Raw genomic sequence first — 26293 nt, 5'->3', positions numbered from 1 at the left:
TACACACTTTTAAAAATGTCCTTTGCGAAGATGAACCGATTTGCTTGTCATGGAATCTTATTCTGATAAGACATCCCGTCTGAGTGTACACTGTTGGGTTTGACGTCTTTTGAGCATACATATATTTCATATACGAGTACCAACAATGTGGGTAGGCTTTCCAACAGTTTAAACAGAGCAATCAGCATTTGGACATTTAACTGCTAAAAAAACTGAACCTGACCACCCATGGACAGGTAATTAATCTTCAACTTCCCTTTTCTTGTCCCACAGTTAACAAATTAATATGGATCACTTTAAGGAATATTCTGATGGCAGCTTCCTATATTTGCCAGAGGCATGTAAGAGTTTTCAGCCCTCTCCCTCCCCCACCATTATCACAGAAAGCTAATTAGCTCCTGGTTCATTCCGGTGCTGCTGTGCAGGGAATTTCCACATGCTTCACATACTAGTACAGCTTCTCTGTGACCCTTTGATCCCACATACTAGTTACATAGGGAGCTAGGGTTTTCTGGAGAAGTATACACCTTCAGTACCTCTCTGTTCTCAACTGCTCGCAGCCTCGCTGCTCACCACCCAAAAAACATTCCTGCAAGCAGTTTTATGGATACTGATGTGAAAGTAAGGATTTTTTTCTCTGTTACAGTGAAAAATATTTTGTCTTGTTTTGATTCCTGCTGTCACAGTGTATTGAAAAGGGCTGGGATTTCCCAGATCAGTGTTCCAGCCATTCTCTTGAGTCACATCTTGAAAGTAAACAGTAACCTGTAACAGTTAAATCTGGTAAGGAGAAACACTTGGGAACTGCTGTGTCATTAGCTTTAAACATGACATTTCCTTAATATCCTACACACCACTTACACCAGTCTTTAGCACCACGCTACATTTCTTTGAAGGCATAAACTTTCCTCTCTTTGGATGAATCCCTAAAATAGATTTCTCAATGCAAATTTAATTCACATAAGCATCAATTACAGTTACTCGAGTTACCTGAAGTGTATATTTCTGTATTTCATCCAGAACAAACTCCACTTCTTTTGAGGTTGTTAATGAGGCAAGATTCCCACTTAAATTGTAGCAATACAGTTTGGCATTGTCATAGCTTTCACGACTAGAATTTATGCGGAGGCAGGCATCTCCAATATGACTCCATCCTTCCCCACACAGATGAGCTAGTGTAAAAAGCACACAATTAAAGCTGAGTTGAAAAAACTTTTAAAAAAACCTAAAGAAGTCTGAATTTTATCTTTCTGAGATCATAATTCAAAATACATCCCACACTCCATTTCCCTTTTCTCGTCATTTAAATTCTAAATTTTATCATATTGAATAATGTATTTTTATAAAAAGAAATTTTTAACAACTTATAAAATATTTTATAAGGTATATGCTACGTTTCAGCATAACGATATTGTTATGACACTATTTCTTCCCTGTATTCAGATCTGAGAACAACTAAATATTAAAGATTAGATTATGTACATAATTAATAGTGCTTTAAACAATCACTTCACCTGAAAGTTATATAAATTCCAAAATCTGAAAACAACTGTCCTAAAGTTAAGAGATCACAACTTGACCCTATCTTTGCTTTATCATCCTATCTTTGCATTTATATTTGCCTAAATACAAATGCAATCAGAATGATAGGAAATTCAGGTAACATTTGAGAAAATATTGCCTCTGCAACATATTTCAGCATTACTCAGATTCGGATAACTATTAAAAGATAAGTAAGTAATTCAGAGCAACTGTTATAGTTAATCTTTATAAAATTACACAAATGCAGTTTTAAACTGCACAGAATAAATTGATTTATTTAATGAATAAACTCTGAAAAAAACCTGTGTTCATTAACTTCATCTAGGCATAAGGATTAAATGGAAAAGGTTCTGATCTCTAACTGCATATATGTAGTTATGAATACTAATTACAGAATAAATATTATTTCAGAATGTTAACAGTCACCTTCTGAGAATATCTTATATTAGCATTCTAATATGCACTGTTAGGACACTTTCATAGTATTACCAACTATTAGACAATCAAGACACTAGATCTAGAACTCGTCACTGGCTTGTGCAGAGGTACATGCCATTATGCCTTTGCTAATGTTATTATCTCCCCTAACAGGATTAAAGGTAGCATTGACATACCAATCAGTGGTGCAGTTACATCTGTGTTCACCTGCACAGGCGCAGTCAGGCAGGGAGAGTCAGCATGAGTGAAACAAATCCAGGTCTACTCATTGAACAATGATTCTTTGGCAACAATGGAAGAGATTGACTCAGTCTTGAAATCAACTACAAAAAGCAGCATTGCTGCCCCACAGCCCTTACCAGGTAGTGCCTGGCACTCCTGCTGCCGCTGGTCCCACTGGCAGTTCAGATGTAGCGAGCAGCTTTTGCAGCTGGTCAGTTTATTGCAGATCTGTTCATTCCTCACATGACATTTGGTGTAGTTTTTAACCGACTATAAAAATAAAACAGACAAAACAGGATCTGAAACATATGTCAAACTGTCAACAGACCAGAAGTCAGAACTGAAATACAGAGCAGGTGGATCCCTCCCAGAAGACCACAGCCACCTAAAAGCCAGGATGAATTTAAGCTCTTTGTCTAGATTCCCTTATCAATTGCAGAGAGTAAAAAATGCACCTCTAAAGCACAAATCACCCCACCTGTCCTACACAACTAACTCTGAGTGGGTCAAACAGTACTTTGAATATGTCACTTCCCTGTACCGAGCCCAGGAAGAGCTTAAAGAACTAAACTAAATCTCTATTTCTTAGATAGTTAAGGGATATGCTTTCACTAAATTATTTCATCCTATGCAGGTTAAAGCAAGCAAAATAATCAAACAGAATATAAAAAACAGCACACGATACAGGTCTAAAATAATTACATATCATTGACTGAAGGTGCAAGAATATGCTCTACTTTGTTTTATCTGGATTAAAAGAAACAAAAATAGGAGCTATAGGACGAGTAGCCACAAAACACAAGAAGGATTTGTCAAAAATTTCAATCATGTTTTTTTTACAGATTTAACTGCAAAACTGTATGCAACATAGCTAGTATAAAACTTACAGAATCTACAGGAAACCATTTTGTCAAACAGTGACATAAAACCAGGAATAACATTATTCCTTTGGCACCTCAGTATACAAGAAAAGGAGTAAACACTGAAGGAATTTTTAGGAATTTTTACTTGGGTTTTTTGTTGGATTTGGTGGGGTGGGGTTTTTTTCCTGAAACCTGAGGTCTTCCTTTCCAAGTTAGGCATTTTGAATACAAATCTTTTTTCCCTCTGCATAGTACTTTTAATTAAGACCTAATATTGATATTTTATTTAATAAACTGCCCCAAATCCTCAGCCAATTCATCAGCTTATCCATAAGGCTGTCTCTACTAACTTAATTCCAAGGTAAGAGTTAAAAATAAGTCCTAATTCAAGACACCTGTATACTCAACAGAACAACAGAATAGTTGAGGTTGGAAGGGACATCTGGAGGTCATCTTGTCCAACCCTAACAACTCTTGTCTCTCTCTAACAAGAAAAGATTAATTTATGCATAATAGCAAAAATGGATTGCACTTAGCAAATATATGGTTTACATGACAATTTTGATTGCTTTCTTTTCCAATAGTCTCCTGGAGTAGGATAAAGCACATCTAAAGGGGCAATATGACAATAAGTTACACAGTTGTTGGTACTGGAATGACGACGATGATAGGGCATCAGCCTACTGCAGTCAGGAGGGAAGACAACCATCCTCCTTTTATTTTTTTTTTTTTTTTTTTAAAGTCCTGAAATAATGCAATTGTTAAAATGAATTTTCAATCTCACACAGGACTAGCTTCATTCCTGCTGAAGAACACTGCTGTTTAGGGATTTGTTTGTTGCCTTTATTGGATCAGATGCCCATCAGGGAGCTTATTATAAAAGGTACTCACTATTTTTTCTGGTCTATAAGAAAGGCTACTGTGAAGCAAAAAGAAGCAGAGAAGCAGTTCTAGGAGAAGGCATCAACACCAGAGTGTGCAACAGAGCCAAAGGCAATGCCATAAAGTAATAGAATGTCTACCTAGGCCAATAAATGCGTAGAACAGTAAAGCACAAAAAACCTTTGCTACAAACCCACATTTAGTTTCACTCAGTCATGAAGCATAATCACAAAACTGCCTGAGAGATGCTTTAAAGTGAATTTTAGAGCACAACTAACCACCATCTGCTCATTTACAACACCTCAACTAATACTCACTTTTAACACTTCATGATGACATAGTCAAAACCCTTAAGCATTCAGCTTGTTTTTGAAAATTATATACTTTAGTGACATTACATACAGATTACAATTTTCCAACTAAACCAAGGTATTTGTTCTATTACTTTCTAATCGTGAAGCTTGTTGTGTGCTGGTTATTTAATGTTTAAAATAAAATTCAAAGTACTAGTGACTATTCTGTAATAATGTTCTCTGTTGTATTCCCTTATTCCCAGCACTTATTTCCCTTAAATCCAATTTAAACATTGCTTGCCTGAAAATCTCATTAGTTCAATGTAGATGTGAATCCAATAGGTAATTCATATTAACACAATATTAAGGTTATAACTTAAGCTACCAAACCCAATGAAATTCAGAAATATGACAGCTCATCTGTTACTGAAGTTCTATATTGCTGTAGGATATTTATAATGTTTACACACCAAAGTGTGAGTAAATCATGTTATGTATAAAGCTTCCCACTTATGTCTGATTTACTTAGATTTTTTCAGTACTCATCTTGATATGGTGGTATATAGACAGACTTATGAACAGCAGTGATTTTCTAAATATCCACGGTAGAATGAAAATATTACAGTAGTTTATCTTAGAATTTCAGAAGTTGCTATTATATAATGTACCTCTCCTCCTCTTCCTGGATTTTTCAGGTTAACAGTATAATCTTGTCTGGTTTGCCTAGTCTAACTGTAAATATTAATCTAATAGATTTGCTATTATTTCTCTGAAGCTACTCCCAAATCTTACTATTGGGTACTCCTTAGTCTTAAATTTTCTTTTTTTCCTCCAAGATAAATTTGATTCTATTCATAATTCCTTCTACTACTTTATACATTTCCCCTTGACTATTCTTTGAATTTCTCAAATGTAGGCAGATTGCTATTATTATTAGTATTAGTATTAGTGCAGCATCCAAGGACTCCCATCATGAAAGAGCATGTTAACGTTCTGGAAGCAGTGCAAGCATTACAGAAAGACAATGATTCTTTTGTTTAAGGCACTGTGGAAAAATATTTAACAATGTAGGACAACGGTTCTCTTTGAAGCATCCTCTAGTATCCTATATCCCTCAACAAGATACTCTTTATCATACCCTTCATGGGTTCTACAACATTTAGTTTATGTTGCCCCACAGATATAAAATACTTTTAAATCACATACCAATTTGGGCTGTATTTATGTTACTTATATCAACTGGAGCTTTATTGTATTGCATGCATGGAGACTGACACACAAGAAATTCAGAGCCTGCTACTGGCAATAGGGGTGTGGTTGGTCACAGTTACAGAAGGAACACATCCCCCTTGTAGCTTTTGAAAGCAATGAGGCTTTCAAAAATGCAATACAGACTGGATGCAGGAATACTTCAGCTGTGCCATCACAGTCTCTCCAAACAAGAAAATCACATGCACTCCACTTGAAAAGATAGATCAGAGACCATACCCTGACCAAAAAAGTATTACATGCACGTGCTATTGCGTGGTGTTCTTGATCCCCACTGATTAAGCGTTCTCAATTTTCAAGTAAAGTTTAGTATTATATTACTGCTGCATTTCAAGCCTTCAAAATACTTTCCTTAAATAATATGGGAGTAGGTTACTATATTTGCAAACTTCTAGTGTGGGCAGTTAACATTTCTATAAACTGAAGGGTTATAGGCCAACATTGTAGACAACCAGTGGAGCATATTACTGCAGCTACCCTATCTGCAGTGATTACTTCAGCTTTTACTGTAGAGGAGTAAGATAACAGAAGGGGAGAAGGAAACCATTTCTTGTTAATTCCTGAAGCGTGCCTTTCAGGACTGCTCTTTGGATCTGAAGTGGAGTTTGGTGTGGAGCCAGGAAATGGGAAGAGTTACTCTAATGATATAAAGAATCAAAGCCAATTTGGTTTGATAACTAGCGCTAGCATTTTTCCATTGTTTCCCAAAGAACGGGGTGAGGGAGGAGACAAAGTGGGTTGGAGAAAAAGAAAAAAAAAAAGGTAAGAAAAGACAGAGAAGGGAAAGCCTTCAAAATTCTTTCACATATAAATATCAAAAAGAAGCCAACATATTGTCCAGTAACAACCTACATGTGCACATAAATATTTTTACATTTTTCGGCCTGTAAGTCTATCAGCACTTGAGCCAATCACAAATATAAGTGGCACGGCACATGTCCAAACTCAGCTCACCCTCCTCTTTCTCAAGCACATTTCTTAAAGAAGGCTGGCAAGCCGGAGGCATTCCAGTACTTTCAGAGCTTCAATGCAATCACACTTTTTGAATGTGCCTACATGTGCCTACAAAAATAAAACAGCTTTATGGCCATAATGTGAACTTGATATATTGCTGTCCTTAAAAATGATTACTCTCTTAATATGTTAAGGCACTCTGCCACGTTATCAACCAATATTTTGCTCCATTTCTAAAGAGAAAAAAAATTGATAAAGTTAATTTTTTTTACTCAAAAATTCAGTCTCTCTCTGGTCTTCCTCAGTAAAGGAAACTTGCCTTTTGTTGCAACTGGTCAGCCCTCTTCAGTCATTTACCACTTTGTTTATCAGAAGGTAGAAAAAGATTTCACTTTCATGGGATGGCTCCAACTGAGAGGCAAACCAATTCTTTGCTTACTCTTCCATGCTACTACCTCAAGAAAAGTGACACCTTGTAAAGGTGCAGCAATTTAAAATGAAATTTATATCTCCCCCCAATTTTATTTTTTTTTTTAAACTGGAAGGTAAAATTGTAAAATTAAGAGCTTTTCCTGAGAACATTTCCATTAAAAATATAAATGTAGTCAATTTTCTGAACAACACAATCAGCAAGGGAGTATCATTCTCACAGGATGCAAGAAAAAGCTTTTTATATGCAGATGTACAAAGTGAATACAGTTTCATAAACGTATTAAAGAGATCCAGATCTGGTGGTTTTCCTCTATCAAGAAATAGGAAAATCCATCAGAATCAGTGAGGACCAGGAAGACACATAGGATATTATATAGTACAAATGAAAGTGTCAAAGTGCAAGATCAATGTAATAGACTTAAGGGCAGTGAACTGTTAGTAAAAGTCAACACAATCTACTCCACAAAAATCAGATATATACCACGAGAAAGACACAGAATTTTTTTTGAAAAAGCAAAAAAGAAGGAAGATGTAAGACAGAGAAGCCAAAGAAAAGGCAGATATGAGCATGACAAGTGGTTTCTCCCAATTTTAGAAGAGCGATATGTAGCGCTTATAGGGAGATGTATGCAACACTATTAGGATTTGCAAGTCAATCAAAATATTCCTGTTTAAGTTTCCATCTTTGATGCAGGCATCCAGTGAATGGGAGAAAAAGAATAGGTACCTCAATGACATCGTGTCTTCTTTGTGACAAAATCTTATACAATATTCTATGAAATAGCTTGAAAGAGGAAGTTATACAGATATTAGTATGTCATGTTGCATGAAGTCTGTACTTGGCATAAGACAGTATTAATGACAGTATTATAGCTCCTTTTGCCCCTGTGGCAAACCAGTATCTGTATTTGCATATTTTTGAAAAAAAGGTAGAAAAGGTGATCTTCCCGTTTTTACCATCCATGAATCTGAAACATAAAAATTAACTAACTTTTTTTTTATCTTATATATGAGCACTATATTTTATTATGGAATAAATTCAGTGTATTATGTAAAACCACTGTAAGCAATCTGGGGAATTTCAACGGTGTAATTTCTCAAGGCAACCTTCAAAATCGTTATTATAACAGACAAAATCGCTTATACATGCAGTTAATGGTAGAAAACAGACAAAAAGGCACTACTGCTAGCATGCTGTTCAATCCACTCACTAGCCAAATGTCAGTGCTGTCTTGAACAACTCCACATATTTTAAGTAAACTGTTTCCCAGTTGGGCAAGACAGGATAAGCATTCACCCCTCGACATTTGCATCAGATATGATGGGGTCAACTAAAACCATAGGCTGCAGAAGTATCCCACTTATGTGAGTTTTTATGGGAGAAAAACCAGCTTGGTAGTGCTGAGCCAGAACGACCTGGCATTGCAAGCCCCTGATGCAATTACATCAGATATGAGCATGATATATACCTTGATGATCCACGAGTCTGCACAGTAGTGGAATATAGTGTCCTGTTAATGTGCTGACCCACATCAGATGGTGAGCATAGGCAGGTATATGTGTATCATCAGTGCATTAGTACTACTTATGAAGTCCATCTGTCCAAACAGAGTTATTTCAGGGAAATTTCCATATTTTACAGCCCTTCCAATCAGCAGAACAGTCACTGCTTTGCAAATATCCATGACCATGAGGCCAATGCCAAACTGATTGCCAACATATCTTTAGTATGCTGGCCAGTCTCCATGAAGCGAAAGCAACAGATTCTAAAACATTACTGTCTGTCTCATCTGGATGTTCTATGATCTAAGTCATAAATCAAGGCCTTTGTACAGCTGCAAAAATGGGGCTTTCTCCTTGTGATGTTTCTGAGTCTGCAGCTTGCTATCCCATATTACCATCACAGTACTGTCACAACATTTTCATTTTGTAGGCCTAGTCCAGAAGTAGCAGTCTATGAAAATGGAAAATCAGCCTGATCCATTTCGTTTCTCCACATGGTGCCATTCTGTTGATGCTATTTTGGTGGGTTTATGTTGATAGCTGCAAAATTCTGCCTCCATCATCTCCCAGCCAATACACTAATTTTGCAATAGCCACCTTCAACTTATGATAGTAACTCTTAGAAATTATTTCGATGAATTTTCACTATCCCATTCTTTAGTAACTCCACTAATAGCCTTTGCTATCCACTTCAATCCCTCAATAAAAGACAGGAAATGATATAGAGAAGACTGGTGCATCAGTTGCTAATTAAGCTGACAATCTTGATCATGAAAGGTTGTCAAAGAAGGATACTGAACTGAGAAGTTTGTGCTAAAATACCCAGTGCTCCACATTTATTAGGGATGAAGATGGTCTGCTCCTTAGCAACTGCTCCTTGCTTAGGAGTTGAAAACCACAGTTAGAAAATTGGCACCTAATATAGTACAATGTGCTAGGAAAAGAAGAGCCCTTGAAGATCACAAAGGAAACTAACCATTAGTGCCTGGAATGTGAAATCCCTCTGACAGACTTATAACATGACTGCTGATGAATTTGTGTCTGTGTTGCTTTTATTAGTAGTGACTAGCTACAAATGCCAGTGATTAGAGCTGGCTGTGCTCACTCTGAATGGGCAAGATTTGAGTCGTAGTCAATCCAACTCACACCTTAATTTGTCTGTCTAGAGAATAAGATTGATTTGCATCAGGTTCAAACCAGAGAGCAGGCTACTTTCACTAATGGAAGTGGGTAAAGAAAGGATTTTGAACTCAAGTACAGCCAGGTGTCTGGAGCTAGCTGAAAAAATATAAGGAGGTAAATTTTATAAAGCTAAAATACTATTATAAGCTTGTCAAAAATCAAATGAACATGCAAGAGATGCAGCAGCTGGCGGACAACAACAAAGTATAAAACGTGGCACTAAGCAATATAAAAAATAGAAAAATATAAACTTGTATGAATCTGTATGTTCTTATTGCTTGTATTTACAAAGATCAGAACAATCTTACTGAATCATAAACCAGTTAATCTCATGGTGACAGAGGCTCATATTCCTTTAATTAGATAACAAGTAACTGCATGACTTAAAGAAAAAAATTTCTATGATGAGCAATGATCAGAATACCAAGACTAACAAGACTGACCTGGTCCTGTTTGAAAGGGCGGGGGGGGGGGGGGGGAGGGAATCAAGCAGCCACCCTTCATGGGATTCCACAGTTTCTGCCTGCATACTGTACACTGCATATGCACAAAATCCAAATTGATAATGACTCTGGGACATTCCAAATGTCATTAATTAGGAGACAACAGTATTTGTCCTGAGATATATACAGTGGGCTAACACAATCCTAAAGAATACATTAATTTTTTTCCCCTGGAATATATATCTTTGCTGCAGTCCAACTCTGCCCTCTGCAATATTTTTACTGCAAAAGCCAGGCAAACATATTTATGTCTGTGTTCAAAACAAGCCACTATTAGTCTACTCTACCCCTTCATTTGCTGCAACAAGCCTCGGCTTTAGCCAGAAAAGAAACCGTGTTAATAACATGGTCATAGATTTGCAAAGACTCACCATGCTACAGTTACTATTTGCTGAAATGCACTTCTTGTCATCACACCACTGGCACCCGTTTGTATTGGCAGTACAGCTCGCACAGTCCGCGTATCGGTAACATCTGTCATCTGCAGCAGCTATAATACAAATGAAAGTCAAAAAGAAACATCCAACAGGAGAATAACACCACATTTCAAACACTTGCTTAGAGCATTTTCTGTTACATCCTTCATTTCAACTCTAGCCATTCATAAAGGTTTAAGTTACTGTAGAAAATTAATTCTATTCATTTAATAAGATTTGCTCCTTCAAAAATTCCTTTAGTAACAACTGTATTTGAAGGTTCATAAGTCTCATATCAACTAAAGGAATATTCACTGATTTGCAGCATACAAGCTCTCTTAGAACAGTACATAAAATAACAGTATCAGAAAGTTTCTTAAACTACTCATTCTTCACTCTAACACAGAAGAAAGATTTTCTTCAGATGCAGGTTTCTTGCTATGCAAGAAGGCAATGATAAAAGTAGTAAATAAAAACAAAAATCTAAGATTGATATTAGCAACACACAAACATTCTAAGTCTATAAATTAATTTATAAACCCAATAATGATTGTTAAGTTATAGTTCTGCCTTTTCTCTACAAAAAATATTTGAGGCAGAGTTCATGTTAAATCCTTAATACAAGCCTTCAGGACTTGGACTAAAATTTATGTTATTTAAAACAGTTTGGGACACAAATGATTACTTCTGTTTAAAGGAGGCAAAAATTTGAGAAATCACCATGACCCAAAATAGGAGAATACCTACCATCTCCTACACTGATTACCGTGTTTAACTCCTATGCGGTTTGGCTTCTTTCATCTCGGCATCATGCAAGTTTAAGAGATTCTCTTGCCAGGGAAGCCTTGCTATTCAAGAAGTGAAAACCCACTAAAATTTCTGCTTCTCCTTTAATATTGACTGTCAGTGGTTCCTCAGATGATACTCTCAACCCGGTAACAATTGAGACAAGTGGTGTAAAAGAATATATGAAAAATTGGCTTTTGGCAGAATATTGCCACCCCAAACTGGAAGGATTTGACAGCAATGAAGCAGTGCTGTCCACACAACTTCTTTGGGACTGGAATTCTACACACCTCATCTCTTGCAAGTCTAGTGGTAGTTCATTCCCACTGCAGCAGCTGTACTTTAGAAACTGCTCTAACTTTTTTCCTTCAGCCTGTCTGTGCTTTGTTTTGTTTGGTTTTTTAAACACCTGTTGATATGATCAACTTTTTATAAGATCGACTTTCATCTGTATTACTTTTGAATTTAGTGTCTAGAGATTTTTCTTTATACAAAGAGCTGAAACTTTCTAGATTCTAGATCTCTAAGTGTTATGAAACCGTGCAAAAGCAGTTCTTCAGAAAACTTTACCTATGTAACCTTTTTGTTACATAATGCACCTTTTTTCCAAGTTTGGAACTCTATATCCAGTTCGATAACAAATAAAAGCTAACAGAAAAATAAACTGTCTTGAAGCATTGATTAATAACAGAGCTAATAATTTTTTAATAAACATAAAAACAGAATGGCAGTTTAATCATATGGTAGTGTGTACATGTAGCACACAGCCAAAGTTTGGTTAGCAATTTTATATTGTGCTACAAGGAAAGATGCACATTAAAAATAGCAGGTGCATGTAGCAGGGAAGCATATTCTGTTCATGTGAAGTATAAGAACAACACTTTCACAAGCAATTTATCTGTGACAAGCCAAAATACTTCAGAATAGGGTGAAACAGTTATTCATAACGCTAAATTGCTGTTTCAAACAATACAGCTATCACAATGCCGCACAGAAATTCATATGACAAACTTGAACCCATTTTGACATACTGCAGCAAAGGGCTTGTTTGCCTCAAGTTTGTTTCTGGCTGTGACTGTACTATATTCTTCTATACAAATGCTCCTGTTTGATAAGTAATCTACTTGAAGCAGCGACGCTTTCCCTCTCTCTTACTGGTATGTACGGACACGAGAGTGCCATATGCCTGTAATGGCAGATATCACTTGCAGCGCCCATCTGTGCTCTGACTGCTGTTATGCTTGCTTTGAATCAGAAAAATATGAAGGCTTATGTGAGTGTGAGTGAGTGTGTGTGTGTGCGTATCCCAAAACAGGAGAAGGTGGAGAAACAGGAAAGAGGAAAATTAATTCAGTTACAAAAGCTCACCCTTTTATAAATGCTTCAAACACATTGAGCCAAATCCAATCTAAAGTCATTTTATGCTTTAGCTCCCCAATGAATTAAATTCTTATCTTTTTATGTTTTGTATGCCTTAGCACCTTAAACTTGTGTTCTTCTGCACCTACTTCCCTGTATTTAAAAATCAAAACAAAATCCAGAATTGAATGATTTTAAAAATTAATCCATAAATCTATTGCATTGGGTATTCTGAGAGGAACAGTCTTAACTATCCAATCACTAGTTCCACTTGGTTGGGTTTTGGGGGGTCCCCCCCCTAGCTCCTACATCGCATTGCAAATCTGACACTGTAAGACTAGAATTCACTTACCTGTTTTCTTAGGACATTTTGCTCTAAGGATATTATTAGCATGTCCAGATTCCCAGGATTCACAATGTTTCTTGTTCCACAGACACCTTATCCCTGGACGAGCATTTTTACACAGCTCTTCATCTCTGAATGCTTCACAGTTTGGAGGCTTGTACACAAGGATGTCATTCAAAAGAACACTCGAAAAACCCCCAAATATATACATGGACCTATTAGGAAAAAGCAAGTACATATAACTGTTATTGTAGCTATAGATATGTTTTCTTGATTTCTTATCTGTCTTGATATACAATAAAAAAAAAAACCACATAATCTTATAAAAAACATTCTTCACCTCTCTCTAATAAAGACTCTGTCAGTGCTTCCATTATAAAGATTGATAAGTTTTTCAATGTATTTCTCCATGGAAGTTTAGACTAATAAAAAAAATTGCTCAAAGTGCACTGTGCTATATGTATTAGTGAGTGACATATACCATATGTCTGGAAAGAAGAAAGAGCAGCTATGGAGGCAACCACTCATTTTTGGAGTTAGATAATGAGAACAGAGTGTGAAATAATGGGCTGCAGGAAATGAGAACATTTTTCTTCAAGAAGATTTCGAAGACAGCCAGTAATAATTGGCAGATGGATATTTCTTTTTGGTAACATTTCCGGTGCAGTAGTTGCTGACATCAGAACCAGAAGGCTAGTCTTGAGATCTTACCCTTCTCATTTAAAAAAACAGCCTCAGGTAAAAGATAATAATAAAGAACCTGTACGATCTGTTGTATCATATACTCTTACAACAGAATTAATCATACAGTTACCAATAGCAGAAATCTTTGGAGAGTATCTCATATTACACTTTTCTGTATATAAAACCCTACTTAAAAATACCATTAAGTTCAGGGGGTTAAAAAAAAAAGGGGGGGGGGAGCATTTTCACTTTGAATCTAATTCATTGAAAGGGACAGTCCTCGAAGTATCAGACATAGCTTGTATGTCTTAAAACAACACAAATCAGAATGAAAAGCTACCAGTTGTTGAATTCATTAATTCCAAACAATTTTCTCTTAATGAAGTAATCTGTTCATTGATTGATTTTGAGTGCTCTCTGTACAAAGTTACAATTTACTGCTATTTTTGTTAAAATCAAACTCTTATTTGTAGTATTACTTACCACCTCCACTATTTCTGACCTATACAATATCCATATGTATAGGATCTGTAAGTTTCCTGCATATACTTAGATACTGAGTTTATTAGCATGATGAATAATGTAGAAGAGAAATGATCAGTAGTAAAATGATCTATAGTACTACAACTGTCAGATATTGGGCCATTTGGGAATGAGCAATAGTAAAACAAGCAAAGAGTAGAAATTTTTTTAAACCGGACTACAGTTTTCTACAACTTTTCCACTAAAAAAGGAGACATTTGTCCCACAATTTTATCTTTGCGGGCTGCAGCGGAGGAAGCAGAGTTCAGCAACCAAATCCAGAAAACTCCAGATCCACTCCATCTCCTGTTTCTAGATGATGAAGCTTTACTGAGCTCCTCTACTAATCAAATGACATGAAAGTATGCTACGTTTTCTAGAGGATAAGCAACAGACTTAATATAGTCTAGATGCTGGCAGGCTTTTTTTCCTGCAAGTGGTTAATGATGATAACTATCCATATCATCAAAATACTGCTTTTTCCAAGCAAATTTTAGTTACATGTTTTTGATTTTATCATTCTAGAAGAACAAGGAATTATAGCATGCTGCAAAGAGAAAAGGATTTCTCCCATCACATCTAAGTGAGGATTATAGTTGGTACTGAATTTCAAATTCAGTGTAGTTCACAATACTGAGGAAACACCTCAGTACACTAGAAGGTTCATATAAAATGCCATTGAACAGATTCCACAGCATGTCAGTTTGATGATTAGCTGTACTGATTACTCAAGACAAGTAAAGCCCCTGATGAGCACTACTTTTCATGTTAACGAATTACATCAGTTGTATGCTATTGAACCATACTTTACATAGGTATAATTTCTGCCACATGTTTTTCATTCAGAAAAAACGGTCAGGAAAATTTAAAAGACACGTCATTTACCCATTACTGACAACAGCAGTGTGACCAAATCTGTTGACATCTCGATGTAGATTAGGTTTTGGTAAAATCTTCCATTCATCACAAGCTGAAAGACAAAACAAAACCATATGAAAACATATATAAAATAATTCAAAAAGCTTTCAGCAAAATATTGCAAAATGGATTTTATCAGACTCTCTGTGTATTTTAAGTATCAACTAACTTTATTGCCTATTTACCCTCCTTTCCCAGAGGGATCAGTGCAGGTAACCCCTGCTGTCCCCACTGTAAAAACAGACCATCTATACCTCATGACCTTGAAATGTTCTTAACATGCTTTCATCACCTATTGGTCTCATGAACTATGAAACAAAATTTGACTGATGTATTTAAAACCATTCTTAATATTAGCTTCTAGGGTTTTTTAAAATTGTTCTGCAAAATCAGCAGGATTTGACAGACTTTTTTTTTTCTGTTGTCACTAGGTAAAAGCTAAGCTGTTTTTTCCTACTCCTAATAATCTGCTTTATTCTGCTGTTTAAATCTGTTATTTATTCAGACTCCATAGGGTCCTTCTAGAGTCTTTATTTGCAGTGATATGCATTTATCAACATATATCATAGATCAGTGATATACACACTATCAGTCTTTAAACACACTCCATTAATGCCATTTTGGTCCTTCTTTTCATTTCTTTTTAAGTAGGCTTTAGATTTTTAGGTAGATCCCCCTTTTAAATGCATCACTGATGGATTTTCTGGAGAAAGGATTAATATGCATAAAGAAAGACTCTTCTACACTTTAGAAATGGCAGGATTTGAGCACACTGCAGTCACTAGTTCTGAGAAGCTATATTTGCATTGCTCAAGAATAAATCAACAGGTACTCCTTTTAGATGCCTTTGTTGAGTAGGTGCTCCAAGAACCTGTCAGCAATACTTACCTTTCATGGCATTTATCAAGGCCAGAGGACACTCACAGAAGCGTCTCTTTATTATACAGTTCACAGAATCATAGAATCATAGAATCACTTCAGTTGGCCCCACCTTCATAGCCCATTTCAATACCCACAACGACAACCACTGCCATCATTGTCATCAAGTGATCAGTAATATTGCCCTAACATTACACACTCCCAAATTAGCCAAAGGATTTCAATTCATATGTATTTCATTACTTTCCTTTCACCTAGTATTTGAGATGAAGGTTCTATCAGTATCTTCACGTCAAATTAACTATCCAAACATATTTCTTTTAGTACTGCTATAGGAGCATTTACAAATGTGGTTTTGGTGTGGATTCATTTTTCTGTCCTGACTGGGATTTTAGTTCTTTAGAACAACTAGTCCTTTCTTCATTACTTCCTACTTGAACTTTACTGACTTCAAATATTCAAATCCCACAGTAATAGAAATAGGGAGCACTGGGAGATTGAAACTTCAAAGAAATCCCTTTAAAATGGAGCAAAGAAAGTACTTTTCTATAAAGCAGGCAAAGCATTTCTATAATTTGTCATCATAACAGATTTTATAGACAGGTAGGGTAAACTTTCAGGAAAACTTTCATATCAGACAGAGGGTTACAGTTTTCTCATTTAAAAAAAAAAATCTGCTATACACAAAAAGACAAGGATTAAATTCGAAGTTGAAAAGGACTTAAAAGGAGAGACACCTCTCCAATCCAAATAAAAGTGTGGTTTTACTTATATTTTTATATATACATACACACATGAACACACACATATATATATATTTACGTCTTTGATAATTATATTGGCCTTTCAGATATTCTCAGTGAAAACTTACTTGCATTTTGCCTTAATGTGGTTTGAAACCAGAATAACAAGATGACAATTCTTCTTTTAAACCAGTGGCAAAGCTATCAATTTGGGCACTAAGACACACACAAAAAAAAAGACCTATTTGCTCAGCATATTCTCCATAATACGCAGAAGTGGATAGAGTACATGCCTGTAGAAGCTGCATGGTCAGGTAGTACCACAAAGAAGCAGAAGTGTCCTATAGAGACCAACAGTCAGAAAAGGTCACTGGCATACAGCAAGACTGTGGGGAGCACATCTGAAACCTAACTGTTTCCAGGGTCTTAATGCAATTATTACACGAGTTGATTTTTACCTAATATTGCTGAGTTCATTTACCTGTAAGATTCCAGTGACAGCCACATCTAAGTAAGGTATAGTAACTTAATTTTAAAATTTGGAATAATTTATGCAAGTTATAGATATGATTAAAAAAATAAAGAAATATCACCATCAGACCACATATTTCAAGGAAGACTGCTTAAGGTTAAAAAATAAAAAATTAAAAAGAAACCCAAACACCCCTCCTCCCTCCCTCCCTCCCCAGCTTAAAACAACAAAAATGGATATTAGGAAATCCAAGAGGGACAAATTGTCCTCGAGGCTGGTGTCATACAGAGCCTAAGTCACTCTAACTGCTGGCTGCGCTGGTCCTGTTCTCGTTCCTGCTGTCAGAACAGTTCATCTTTGCTGGTGCTGCTGTTCTGGCACTTTTAATGCAGAGAATTATTCACAACAGCACTTTGTCCAGTTAGCGTCCTGTTAGCATGCTGAAACATCTCGGTGCAAGGTCACGCGAGGGTGGACGCAGCACATGAGAGGGGGCAGGATGGCATGGCTACGGGCAAAACTGCAGTAATACACCGCTAGATTGACTTAGGCTTCCACAGAATCACAGCCTGAGCCCATAAAGAGAGTCAGAGACTCTGGCTATGGTAGATAAATCAATTACATCTTTTTATAAATTGGAAACAGAAACTAAAAGCACATTATTACCAGAGTAACACAGATGGTCCAAACAGCAATAATTTCAACATCAGATGGTGGACTCAGAATGAATTTAGTAGTTTGAAGAAAAAGAAAGTATAGTAAGTTTAACTCACTGTCTTATAGACCCAACGCATCTCCAAAATTTTGCCTCTTTCTCAACTTCTACCTTCTGTCACTATCATTGTTAACATTATATTATCATAAAATTATTATTAATACACTTTCTCTCTCACAATTGTTCCTTATTTATTTTCTCCACTTAAATAGAATGGTGAAAGTATATACATGCCAGAGAGATGCTGTTCTTGAAAGTTTCAACAGAAGAGATCACAGTACTAGGGCACCAATTAATCACTTATGATCACAAGCTTCAGATGAAGGTAGGAGTAATATTTAATACAAAAGTTGTATATTCCCCATATCACAGCATAACACTGGCATTTGATGCCTTCATGGTGTTTGAATTATATGTAAGAGATTCAGACTAAGAGCAATATTCTTCATTGGAAGTAAGTGATCAACAATAATTAATTCAATTTCTATTGCAATAAAATATTTCCATTTTAAAAGCTATAAAAATCAAACATTTTAATGCTACAATCGACCAGCAAAATCTTGCTGCTATACTGTAAAATCAAGTTCTTGCTGCTGTAAGTCATTGCACATAAACAGAAAGAGCATGTTTGAGCTCATATGCCTTTGATGGTAAAGGAAACAATTTAAAAAAAAAAAATACCACACTAAATTTTCATCTGATCTTGGAAAATGTTGCACATTATTTTTTGTATTTTTACAAACATATATACAAATATATAGTGTTTCCTGTACTTAGAAATTTATTTAAGAAAAAGTGGGATTTAATGCCAAAGGAAAACCATAAAACCATAATAAAGGCTGGTTTTGAGATAAGAAACCCTTGAGGGCTGGAGATATAATAATTCCTTTCTTGCCGATGGTATTTGTCAAACTGGCAGGTCTTTTCAACAGAGAACAAGAAAAAAAGGGGGAGGGAAGCACGTTACAAATAGCCTTCCCTCTTATCTCCTCCTAGCCTTCTCAATGACTACTGAACACTGAACAGAGCATTGTGCAAGAATAATACTTTTGCTCAGCTTTAAACTCCTGATCTAAGCTTCTCTGTACAGATTGGTTAATACAAAATACAGATAGTTAACCAACTGATTTTTGGTGGGTTTTGGTAAAGAATCAAATAGAATTCGTCCCGGCCCATCATCTTCAAACTTCTTTTGAACATTTCAAGGTACCCAAATTTACAGTTCCAAGAAGAAAGTGACAAACAGCAAATGCAGTATGAGTTTCAACATTGTTTATCACTATTACAGCCTTCTGTGCATTGTATTTGTTGTATTAAGTCTAATAAGAATGGTAAGCTCTACGGAGTAAAGAATAAAATACTTTCCTCTATAAAATGCCATGCACTCTTAAGGTATTATACAGATTGTAAGCAGCAGATATGGTACTGGTTGTACTTACCATTTTCTCTGTATGTATCTGGGTTTAACATACAGCACATGGAAGCATATCCTGCTTTTAATAGAAAAAGTTACCAAGCTGATGAAGAAGTGATACTATTCATTCCAAACTGATTACCAGAATTTTTAGTCACTGAAAAGTACAAGGAGGAATACAGAGGCTTTTCTTCCTATTAGTAAGGCTTTAACTTCAAGAACTAGTCCTACCACATTATCTCATTATAAGAGGATTCATACTCCTCCCTAGCGTAGATTAAATAGTTACCAGAAGTGGCTCAGAGTGAATTCGCCAACCATACAAATCACTTACATGACAAAACACACCACAGAAATGCACCGGATTTGAGGTGATCCAGCTGATGCTGGCAGAGAAAAACCCCAACTGAACTTTGCGTGGGGTAATGCGCTCCAGGGTCAACGCTCCAACAGGACAGACCTCGACACCCTATACTTTGTCCAGTCTCCTGCACCCTTCTCATCTACATCCTATTAGCAGTATTGCATTACCGATCACAGAGAGGACGACCAAGGCATTTTATAGAAAAGTTCTCAACGGTAAGGAAAATTTCACAGAGCTTGAACTCAGGTGGGAATCTAGGCTGTCTACAAGGGACATAGAGACACAGAGAAGGAGTCCTTGAGAATTCATTGGGGACCATTAAGGTTCCATTGCTGAGATCACTAAAAATACAACCAGTTACATCAATAGAAAGGTACCATAATAGCATATACAGTAGGGCAAGAGGAATATGCTGTAGCATATAGTATACTAGTGTATATATACACACTAGTATAATGTATTCATACATTACTAGAATGTTTCCCAGTATGATTTTATACAAAAGTAACAACCACATTTCTAATCAACATTGTCACATCAGTAAAATACTCGAACATAGATTTGCTTTAAAATATTTAGCTAAGACCAGATTTAGCAAAATGTGACTGAAGGAAAAACAGGGAAAATATAGCATCCTATCTCATCCTATTAGTCTTGCAAGTCTTTTTATGAGTGACTTTTGCTCTTCAGACATACAGTTGAAGATACCATTAAAAACCTTTTTAAGAGTGGAGGGCAGTATAAAGTTTGCACTTATCATTCACATCTGATTTTGAACAATGTATTACTTAAACATTAGGGCAGATCTGGAGCAGAAGAAAGTTAACATAGCTCCATTAAATTCCTGTCTGAATTAAGTTAATAAAGCAGTTTTGAAAATTATGCAAGTTGAGCACCCAACTATTCCCAGTTCAAATTTTGAAAATCTAAGAGAACCACACATCTACAAGTTGGTTTAGAGGTGATTACTCTCCCCTTTCTTCATCTGATTTATTACATTTATTATGCACATCTCAATTATTTACAACAACTAAAAGACTATGAGAATGACCCTGAAAATCTTGACATCTCGCTCCCAAATCTACAAAATTTTGTAAAGAATATAAGAGAATATCAAGGAACTGAAATATTCCCTTTGCAGAAAACATTATAGAAACTCAGAAGAAAAACTGTAAGCACTGAACAGAAGCTTATTTACACCTCAACTTCATTTCCCCCCCACACCCTGCAATGCCCAATACTGCACTCAAGACTGAACAGAGGCACCATGCCTAGTCAGAACTTGCAGGTGGAACTCTAAGTGATACTCTTACTGTTCCCTTTAAAGAATGGAAAAGGTTCATACTTCCAAAATACAATAAAAGGAAAAATACTTACTTTATATAGTTTAATAGTAGTTAGAGTAATGATCCAGGATATAGGAGAAACGGGTTCATTTCCTACCCAATGGGATTTAAACCTACGGCTTTCATCTCTGAGGAAAGTGCCCTACCTGTTCAAGCTAGGTAACTCTTCACTACTCCAAGTTAATGCTGTTCCACTGAACAGAAAAAGAAAAAAATTAATAGGGTTAGAAATAGGGAGCAAAAGTTGTTAGGACAGTCTCTAAAAAAGGGACGACCAGTGTTCCATACTCTACTTCCAGGATCACATCTGTATTTCTGCACTGGCAGGCCCATTTAGTGACAACCTCTTACTACATTTGGAGCTATGCTTTAAGAAAAGGTATACAAAACTACCTACTTTATGTTTACATTATCAAATCATTTCTCACTTTTAAAGTATTTAAATAGATTTGAAATGCCAATGTATTGATCCTGCTCAATCACACTCTCTGTAACAACCGCAGTGCAGCCTTACATACAAGTAGAAACCAATGTCAGATTATGCTTGTATGTTCTCTTTACATATTTCCAATAACTACTCAGTTAGTTTTACTCAGGCAAAAGATGAAATGTTGGTTCACAGAGTATGGACACACATTACACTGCTGTCTGGTTCTCTTTTTTTTGTGACTGGACAACTAAACCACCATGAAGTTAGGTATGAACAAAAAACTTATTTTCCAATTCATTCCAAACTGCATAAATATTTTTCTTTATTCAGATAATAAAAATCTCCTTACTCTCAGGAAAACATAAAGGCAAATATGTTTGAAACAGCATGAATTGAATTTAAACTATAGATCTAACATCTATAGCAAAGTCCATACACATAACAGTGACTCCCTAAGCAGTATTAAAAAAAAGCCAACAACCTTGAGCCTTACTATTAAATGGAGCAATTAGTGCATTATATTATTATAGTTTTGCTTTTCTAATAGTACAGTCATACGGAAGTAATCACTACTACAGACTGCACCAGAACTACATTTATGACTTAAGTGCTCAGGAACACATAAAACTTAATCTATCACAGCCACTGCTTTACATTTTCTTTGTAATAGCACATTGATAATCCATTTGTAACTCCAGAAGGAGGGGAGAATTGTAAAAATAGATGGGTTTGCATTGGGGGGAAAAAAAAAAAAAAAAAACAAAAAAAAAACCTTTACAGACATTTAAACTTACTCATTTTGTTGATGACAGACTAAAGTTGAAACAACTTGTTTTACAAACAATTTATGAATAAACAATTCATTTTATTCCAAAATACAAACAATATGTTTGATTACAAGTGAAACTAAAGTTAATCTCATGAGATAATCCTGAAATTTTTTTCCAAACAGGAAAAAGATTTTAAGCTTTGTATGAATACCCTAGAAGAAACTTAATATTTCACATGTATATTGTCTTTCATAAGCGATTGAATTTGCATACTATTTAATCCATAATAAAAAAATTGAAATCCAAACAGTAACAAGACTTACAAAAGAAACATTGGATAGTATATTATTGTCTTAAATGTATGGGTTATTGCACTTCTCCCATAGATACAGACAAGCTGAAATACAACTACCACTAGGAGAGACCATGGAAGCAGCTGCCATGTTCCAATGTTTTCAGTTTTCGGCTTTTATAGAGGTTCCCTATCAGTCATTTTCTGTACATTTCTAGGCTATCCAGATACCTTAGCAATTGGCATACATGAAACAAAAGGACAGAGACTGAATATTTCATACACTGAAACTGCAGGAACTGCCTTAGGCATACAGAAATATATTTACTAACATGACCATTTGGCCAGGAACTAAAGTAAATATCCTTACTCTTTGGAAAAGCTTTTGTTGTTGTTGTTGTTATATACTGGTCTCAGTAGTTAGAATCTCTGTTTTAATTCTGATTCTGTGTGTCCAAACAATCTATTTTTATCTGCAAAGTTTGCATTTGAATACTCATAAAATATAATCTAAATTACTTTCCTAAGCTCTGATTGGAATAGAAATGCAAGACTTTTAAGCATGGGGAGCTCTTGTATCATGGTTTTACAATTACAAAAAAAAAAAAAAAAAGAAAAGAAAAAAAAAGAAAAGAAAAAAAAAAGAAAAGGGGGTCTTATTAACCCAAAGTAATACTTCAAAAATCTATCCTAAAGTCTTAGAGTACAGCTTTGAAATTTTTTATCTCCAGGTGGGCTGAAAACATGTTCTTCAACATGCACATTTGCACATTTGCATATATACATACATATAAATATGTATTTAATGCATATACATATAGAAATACATAGTGTGGTGGTTGGGTTATTTTAGTTTTAAGTAGTACTTCAACAGGTTCCCCAGCATGAAAATTGAGCTCTCCTTCAGAAAATTAAAACCCACATGGACATGACCTTCCAACTACCCATCTACACATTTAGAAAGAGAAAAGATTTCCAGTAATGCTAATGTCATACAAATTGTAAATCAAATTTATAGAATACATTTATCAGCACTGTGACATTAATTGTAGGGCAGCATAAGGAAGACACACACATGATGTGTTTTTTAAACCTTCATACCAGGTACAAAGATTGAGAATAAAAGTGAAGAAACAAAACTGTAATGCTGCACCCCTCTTTTCTTCCCAAGCCTACAGCAGAGAACAGAGCAAGGTAGGATTCTTGCTCCAAATCTGGTCACCAGACATAATCTTGTTCCAAAAAGCTGGTTGTTGATATAGCCCAGAAGACAGAGTATGACTGAATATTCACAGTGTAACTTCTGGCATTTTTCAGGACAATACTACAGAGTTCTATTTTCTCTGGGAGGGTTTTCCATGACTGTTGCAAAACCAGAAGGCCAATAGCAGCAAGAAGAATCCATAATAGTTTTTAGCTCATTTTGATTACACTGGAGCCCATTTGATAGCTGATTCAAGTATGCTATTTTTGCTTAAATTCATGTAAATGCATGTATAAAGAATGTTCTCAAATTTTCCTAACTTGCACCATATAATCCTTAGTCATGGCCAAAGAATGAGATGCCTTCATGAAGTGGTTTTATTTTGTTTATAAATGTTTAAAAAATTAAGAACTACTTTGCATGAAATTTTATTTTTTTTCACTGCTCTCATCCTTCCACAGAATTCAGCCCAGTTATTGAGATGTGTACTCATTAGACTAACTTCTGCAAAACAATAATACTTTGTTTGGAGCAGGAGTGGGACTAGAACTTTGTACGGTAGACACATCATCATGGTTTCTCTCTGAAGTGTATTCTATTCCTAATATGATGTACATAATTAAATTAATCAAGTATTCAGAAAAAACTCCCCAGCACACTAGCCTGGTTGAACCGCTCTTCCACTGTGTAGGCAGAAAACACAGTGATAAACTTGAGGCCAGCAGTAACCAACTTGTGTGATTTTGTTCCTGAAGACAAAAAAGCAGACTGAACTAACATCAAACTTTGTACCAAGAAGAAAACATAAGCAAAACATCAATACTAACGCGTGTCATGCTTCCTCTCTAGTTCTATAACACATTTATTTAAACTAATCTCTGTGGGATCTAAGCAATTTGTAGAATCCAAAGTCAGTGGTGATTATCTACTTTTTCTACCATGTCTCAGTCTCCCAAAGGTATGCAATTTTTATATATTACAAAGTAGTGCTAAGGAATTGGGAGAACTCGGGGTACAGGTCCTAATATATAGTTTCTCAATTACACAGCAAAGACTGAAGAACAAGATAATATCTCATTTTGAAAGATAAATCCCTATTAGTTAATTAAAAGCATGCAGCCAGTTTTTCATACATACATATCCCAGTTTGTATTAACTGTCATTATTATGTATGATGACTATACACAAACTGTCCTTTGCATATGTAGCTCACTGATTTCCAAAGAGCTGTCACAGAGCATAGATTTTCATACGCAGTGCTTATGGTTTTTTTGCTATATACATCTATTTGAATTCCTTTTCTGAATGAGAAAACTGCTGCAAGTATCTTTCAAAATGCTATAATGGAAGAATTGAGTAAAGATCCTAGACTGAACACTGACATTACATCCATAATAGGCAGGATCTCACCAGCTGAAGTCCTTCAGCTACTTTTTTACATACTGAACAGCTAACTATGGCACTCCAGTGACCAGTAGATAAAGAAAAGTCATAACCAACATCACTCAGAAAACTGCAGGTCAACCACAGCATCCAAGACTGAGCCCAGCAGTAGCTCTGTCCCTATTGCCAAGGTTCCTTTTTCAGCATAATGTAAGCAATAACAGCACGGTTGGAAAACAGCTCACCTCTATGAGGATAACCATTTGTGGATCTTTAAGGAGCTGCCAGAGCAACTTGGCAGCAAGTCTAGTGGTAAAATATCAGAGGAGGACAAAAGCATACCAAAGGCCAGGTTTCTAAAGGTCATTTTATGCAGCAGACTTATCATCTAAATATGTTTACTGCTATTTAAGTAAATACACCGAACAATATTAAACTATGAAAATTAGAGCATCATAATAGTATTTATAACATCTCCAGATCTCTTGAGTCTTCAGCTTTACCAAATATATTCAGATGCAGTAAGCATTTAAAATGACTGAATTGAGCTCTTGGCTCATGACACTTACATTTAACTGTCTGAAACTTATGCATGTAGACCAAGTTCAGTACCTAGAGAGTAATGACTGATTCCACAAAAGAAGAAAAAAAGAGCAACTCTGTCCTAGGCTTGGTAAAATTAATTGCTCTCTGGAGATACTTATCTCCCTCCATTGACTAGAGGAGGACTCTGTATTACCAGATCGTATTAGAAACCAACATTTTAGACAGCTAAACTTAACTGAGATTAATCCCCCCAAATAGTTATTTCACATTAATATGAAAAACAGTAAGCATTTTCATAGATAAAAAAAAGCTGAGGCAATCTATCCATAAGACTATGTCACATATAATAAGAGATATAATCAGGAGTACTCTATAGCCCAACTTGAACATAAATAGTATAGGCTCTATCTCCAGGATTCAGCTGGTTTCCAGACAGGACCCATTTTTTACAAGATGGAGCATAACACTCCATCAATTGCAAGGTATCTAGGAAACATGATACTGATAGCATCATACATTTTTTCTTCCAAGTATTGTTCAAATACTCATGATACAAAGTAAATAAAATTCTGAAATATACCCATTCAATAATTATTTAATTTTTAGTAAAATAAGTATTTA

At 35.6% G+C, this 26293-nt stretch overlaps 1 protein-coding gene across 4 annotated transcripts in view; it reads right to left on the bottom strand.

Annotated features, from left to right (window-relative positions):
* ATRNL1 (attractin like 1) overlaps positions 1 to 26293 on the bottom strand; it is a 542514-nt gene that overhangs the window by 420583 nt on the left and 95638 nt on the right. For all 4 annotated transcript variants that reach the window (XM_052798373.1, XM_052798374.1, XM_052798371.1 and 1 more), the window contains exons 11-15: positions 15082 to 15166; positions 12997 to 13205; positions 10455 to 10573; positions 2340 to 2472; positions 991 to 1172 (exon numbers count right to left, since the gene is read on the bottom strand). In XM_052798373.1, coding sequence (XP_052654333.1) covers positions 991 to 1172; positions 2340 to 2472; positions 10455 to 10573; positions 12997 to 13205; positions 15082 to 15166 — 728 coding nt within the window. The remainder of the gene's footprint in view (positions 1 to 990; positions 1173 to 2339; positions 2473 to 10454; positions 10574 to 12996; positions 13206 to 15081; positions 15167 to 26293) is intronic.

Source organism: Harpia harpyja, chromosome 10, assembly GCF_026419915.1.
Source record: "Harpia harpyja isolate bHarHar1 chromosome 10, bHarHar1 primary haplotype, whole genome shotgun sequence".
NCBI classification, from domain to species: domain Eukaryota; kingdom Metazoa; phylum Chordata; class Aves; order Accipitriformes; family Accipitridae; genus Harpia; species Harpia harpyja.
The sequence above is the reverse complement of the archived record's forward strand: the minus strand, read 5'-3'. Positions and strand labels throughout refer to the sequence as shown.